The 4,650-nt window shown below is 37.5% G+C and overlaps 1 protein-coding gene across 1 annotated transcript; it reads right to left on the minus strand.

Annotated features, from left to right (window-relative positions):
* LOC133876071 (histone-lysine N-methyltransferase ATX4-like) lies at positions 1 to 1,227 on the minus strand. The gene has a single exon (XM_062314364.1). It carries the CDS (start codon positions 1,225 to 1,227, stop codon positions 1 to 3), a length of 1,227 nt encoding a protein of 408 aa, XP_062170348.1.
* Positions 1,228 to 4,650: the final 3,423 nt, after the last annotated feature.

Consider the following 4,650-nt stretch of genomic DNA (forward strand, 5'->3'; position numbering starts at 1 on the left):
TTATTTTCTTTCCTTCTGGTCTGGATCCTGGTTTGAACCAGTAGCCTCTTGAATCCCCCTAAGCTGAATAGATTCATCACAGGTTGTGTTCCCTGCCGCAATGTTTATATCTGCCATCAACTTCTCTATAAACCAACTTTCTGCCAAAAGCGCCTCCTCTATTGCCATCTGAAATTCACACGGCTTGCAGCCATTCAATTCGGACTGCTCCTGGAACCTATCTACATAATCCATGAATGAAAAAATCATCCCACGCTTGACCCATGCATAATCCCGTTGATTCTCATTTCCAGAGTACCCGTAAAACACTACACAAGCCGCATCAGGTATGCAAGACCTCAAAACCAATTCAGGCGCTTGTCTCATTGGATCAATTACAATGGCAGGCCAATGAGGCTCCTTCTTCCCCGGCTTTTCCCACACTATGTCACCCGAATAGAAGTCCTCCGGCCCATACAACCCGTGTTTCCTCTCACCATTCTCCAAAAACTCAACCTGTTCCTCGATTTCCTCAACCGGGCACTTCTCGTCTTCCCCCAACTGCTCATTCAACGATGTCAGTGTGCTCCGTGAGCTCAAATACTTCCTAACATTATTGCAATTCCTAAACTCCAGATACGCTTCTTCTTCCCCCTCCTCTTCTTCACATAATGTCACATATTTCCTCCACTTGAATCCAGTTTTCTCGTCGTTCCGATCTTTTTTCAAACCGGTTTTTGGCGTTTTAAAGCTAAATTTATCTTTTTTGCATTCAGCATCCTCATTAAAACTATAATCACGCAAGCTAGTCTTGCTGTCTTTCCTCCAATTCTCAATAACTGAATCGTTAAACCGTGAAGGAAGTACCTGGACTCGGCCCCGAGACGTTCTCACCAGCAGCGGCCGTGGAACCTCCGCCGCTGCAACCGCACGATCACTCTTCGCCTTAGCTCTCGTCGAATCACGGCCCTTCGTTTTCGACTCGACCTCGCCGGGGGAGCACGACAATTCGGTACACCACGAGGCAGCGAAGCCCTTCTCGGAGCTGAGAATCCCTCGGAAGCTCACGGGGATTATGCCGGTGGCGACTTCGCCGAGAAGATTGAAAGGGTAATATCCATTCTTGGTGTTGGTCTTCCTCTTCTTCCGAGACACGGTCGAGCTGTCATCATCCTCACCCGCCGAATCGCCGAGTTTGCTCCGTTTCAGACTCGGTATTTGGGATTTCAAATTCCGCTTGATTATCATTGTGTCTCCATGTGCCGATCTGCCTTAGTTGATGGCAGATCTACATGCCTTCCTGCATATCTGCAGTGGTGAATCTTGGGCATCGGATTCCTTCTCCGGCGCTGGTGGTTCTGGATCTGGCTTTAGATTCCGGTGGGTTGCGATCAAAGCCCGGTTGTCTACTTGAATCATCTGGAGACGAGCTTGATCTCCTACCATCAATCACCAACTGACTCGGCACCACCGGCAGCAAGACCAGATCGTGATGTTCTCTGGCGGCAGAAGGGGAAGAGCCGACTAGCCGAGGGGTTCTCCGTTCATCAGGGAAGAAACCATAGCCGGACTGGGTTGGACATACCCGTCGGTTTTTTTTTTTTTTTTTTTTTTTTTTTTTTTTTTCTGATTTGTTTTTCAGAAACAAATCGACCCATCATCACCGAACAAATTCTGAATTTGTGCAAATACGAATTTGAGACTGTACACCCGTGTAACACATCTGTATATTTTCAGCACCGATTTGGTGTTACCAGATTCCGATCTAGGATTCCAAACTTGATTTGATCACGCAGTCACCGTTGTGGATTTTTTTTTTCGCAAGAACGATTTGTCGTTCCCACAGACGGCGCCAAACTTTTGGTACAGTTTCTGGTACGGTGACGTGTTGCCTTGTGATTCGTTGCCTTCCTCGATGTTCGTTCTCCTCGTAATCTGCAAAATAACAAACGGCTCGTCGGGGGTGCCGACCGGACCCTCACTCCGATGCCTAAGTCAGTTCAAACTTATTTTCTGGATAATATCAGTAATCTCAAGAGTTCAGAGAATCTACTTGTTTCAAATACCTGACGCAGTAGTCTTATTTATAGACTCACAGTTCGCAGTTATAAAACTACTTGAGTGCTTGGAGCATAATCTAATTGGGAGTCTGAGTTCTAAATCATATAGTCTTTAATCTTATCTTCATAGAATTCAAATTAGGTAGTAGAGTCCAAACTGGACATGACACTCTCTTTAGCTAATGTCATTCTATTAGGTACCTTATCCCATATTTGATGGGATAGAAGCCTATTTTGATATATTCTGAATATCCGTCTTTTTGGAGATAACGAATGGTCTTGTACTTGGGTCTAATCTGGCCGGGCCAACCCGATGGGCTCGGCCCCCGATACTACCTTAGGCCCACGTGTCTTTGGAGCTGATTATTTCTCCAACAGATAAGGTGCTAACCACTAAGATTTTGAAATTCAAACCCACCAAATTACAGCAATATATTCTCATATTCATTAATACATAATCGAAGTTCTCACCATACAAATCTTATATATATTCTACTATGTTTCAAAATTTAATTAAATCATTCAAAGAATCTAGTTTAAACTAAATCATCAAATGTATCCGTAGAACGAAACACAATGAATATTCAATGTTTGATAAATAAAAACTCCAGCAATTAATTAAATAAAACTATCTCAAATCGTCACATGTATCTGTAAATAATAATAAATATCTAAAAATCATCTTAATAATTGAATTGGAGTAGAATAATTGAAAATAAAAAACTTATAAAATTGAATAATATAAACTTACATAAAAATATTATTGTTCTTCAACAATTTTAACTACACATAATAACAAAAATAAAATCAAAACCTAAAAAAATACTCTAAAAGCTAGGAGGAGGAGATATGCGTGAGGGCACAGCCTCCACTCACGCCTCCCTCCACACAAATACATGGTTTCTACATCATGAGTAAATTCAACAAGGTGAACACCACAAGCACGTCAGAACATCACAAATCATTTAACTCATAGTTGAAAAATTAAGACAGCACTTACTCCAATAAGTGTAAAGTGAGATTAAATAGACTCATGGGGTTTTAATTTTTCTCAAAGTTTGTGTACCACAAAATTTATAGGAATTCTATGAGATAAAAAACAACCAAGGCTTAAATCAAAATGTGCAATTTTTATTTTTTGTATAGACTGTGCAATGCATGACTCCCTTAAGCTTTCTACTTGACTCCCAAACTAGATTGTTTTAGGGCACTAGATGTAGAAGCATCCCTTAAGACTTAATTACTCAAGTAAAAAAGGATACGAAGTCAAACTAGCCATACAATCAACCAAATTGAATTTCTCATCTTTTTACGCGAATGCTCAATACTTAGTGAGGCAAGAGACCCGGTTACTCAATGAGAACTCAAACTGATGATATTATTTATTTTTTTTCTTTTTATTTTTTGAATTTTTTTTCTCAATTTTTTTTTTAAACCAAGGTTTCAACAAATCATCCTACAAATCTCAAGATACACATTCCTTAATTCAATCTAATACCTCATAGAACCAATGATAATGTGCTTGTAAAAATCAATTCAAACAAGTGAAGTCTCTCTAATCCAATAGATCAGTCAAAAGATTTTCAGATTTTTAATGACATACAATGTTCAACATGTTAAATAAACTAATGATATGCAAACCACAGTAGCAATGTAATCATGCTTAATTAACAACCTAGCACAATCAATTTTTTTATATTTTTTTTTATTTTTTTTTTAATTTTCTATAATAAAAAGACAAACATAGTGTTTTTCCCGACAATGGCGCCAAAAACTTGTTGTGAATATTAAAGTACTCGCAAGAGCACGAATCGTTTGCAATATAGTATGTATGCAAGTGCGAGGTTCATCTCACAGGGAATTGTGTTGCAAAAATTAATTTCTATTTAAACTAATTCTATTTTAACTTAGTTCCGAATTTTTGGGATTTTTTTTTATAAAAAGAAAACATAAACTAAATAAAATAAAAATAATCAAAAGATTAGGTGCTAAGGTTTTGGAATCCAAACCTACCAAATCATAGCAATATATTCTCATGTTCATCAATACATATTCGAAGTTCTCACCATACAAATCTTACGTATGTTCTACTATGCTTCAAAAATTAATTAAATCATTCAATGAATCCGTTTTTTGCATAAATCATAAAAGATATACAGTTTAAACCAAATCATCAAATGTATCCATAGAACAAAACATAATGAATATCCAATGTTTTGACAAATAAAAAATCCAAGCAATCAATTAAATGAAATTATCTCAAATTATTACATGTATTTGTAAATCACAATAGATATCCAAGAATCATCTCAATAATTGAATTGAAGTAGAACAATTAGAAATAAAAAACTTATAAAATCGGATAATATAAACTTACATGAAAATATTATTGCTCTTCAATGGTAAGGCTTCATCCTCAATCTTAGTTGAGAGTTTAACTACACATGATAACAAATATAAAAATCTAAACCTTAAAAAAATAAACTGAAAGCTAGGAGGAGGAGGAAGAGACATGCGTGAAGGGCACAACCTCCACTCACGCCCCCCTCAAACAAAAAATATATTTCACAAGTCTCCCCTTTTATTTTATTGTTGCTAGGTTTTTTTGAAA

This window comes from Alnus glutinosa, chromosome 8 (assembly GCF_958979055.1).
Source record: "Alnus glutinosa chromosome 8, dhAlnGlut1.1, whole genome shotgun sequence".
Taxonomy (NCBI): Eukaryota; Viridiplantae; Streptophyta; class Magnoliopsida; order Fagales; family Betulaceae; genus Alnus; species Alnus glutinosa.

Bases quoted from the DNA above. Each gene is read 5' to 3' on its own strand.
- LOC133876071 (XM_062314364.1), bottom strand. From the start codon at position 1,227: ATGATAATCAAGCGGAATTTGAAATCCCAAATACCGAGTCTGAAACGG.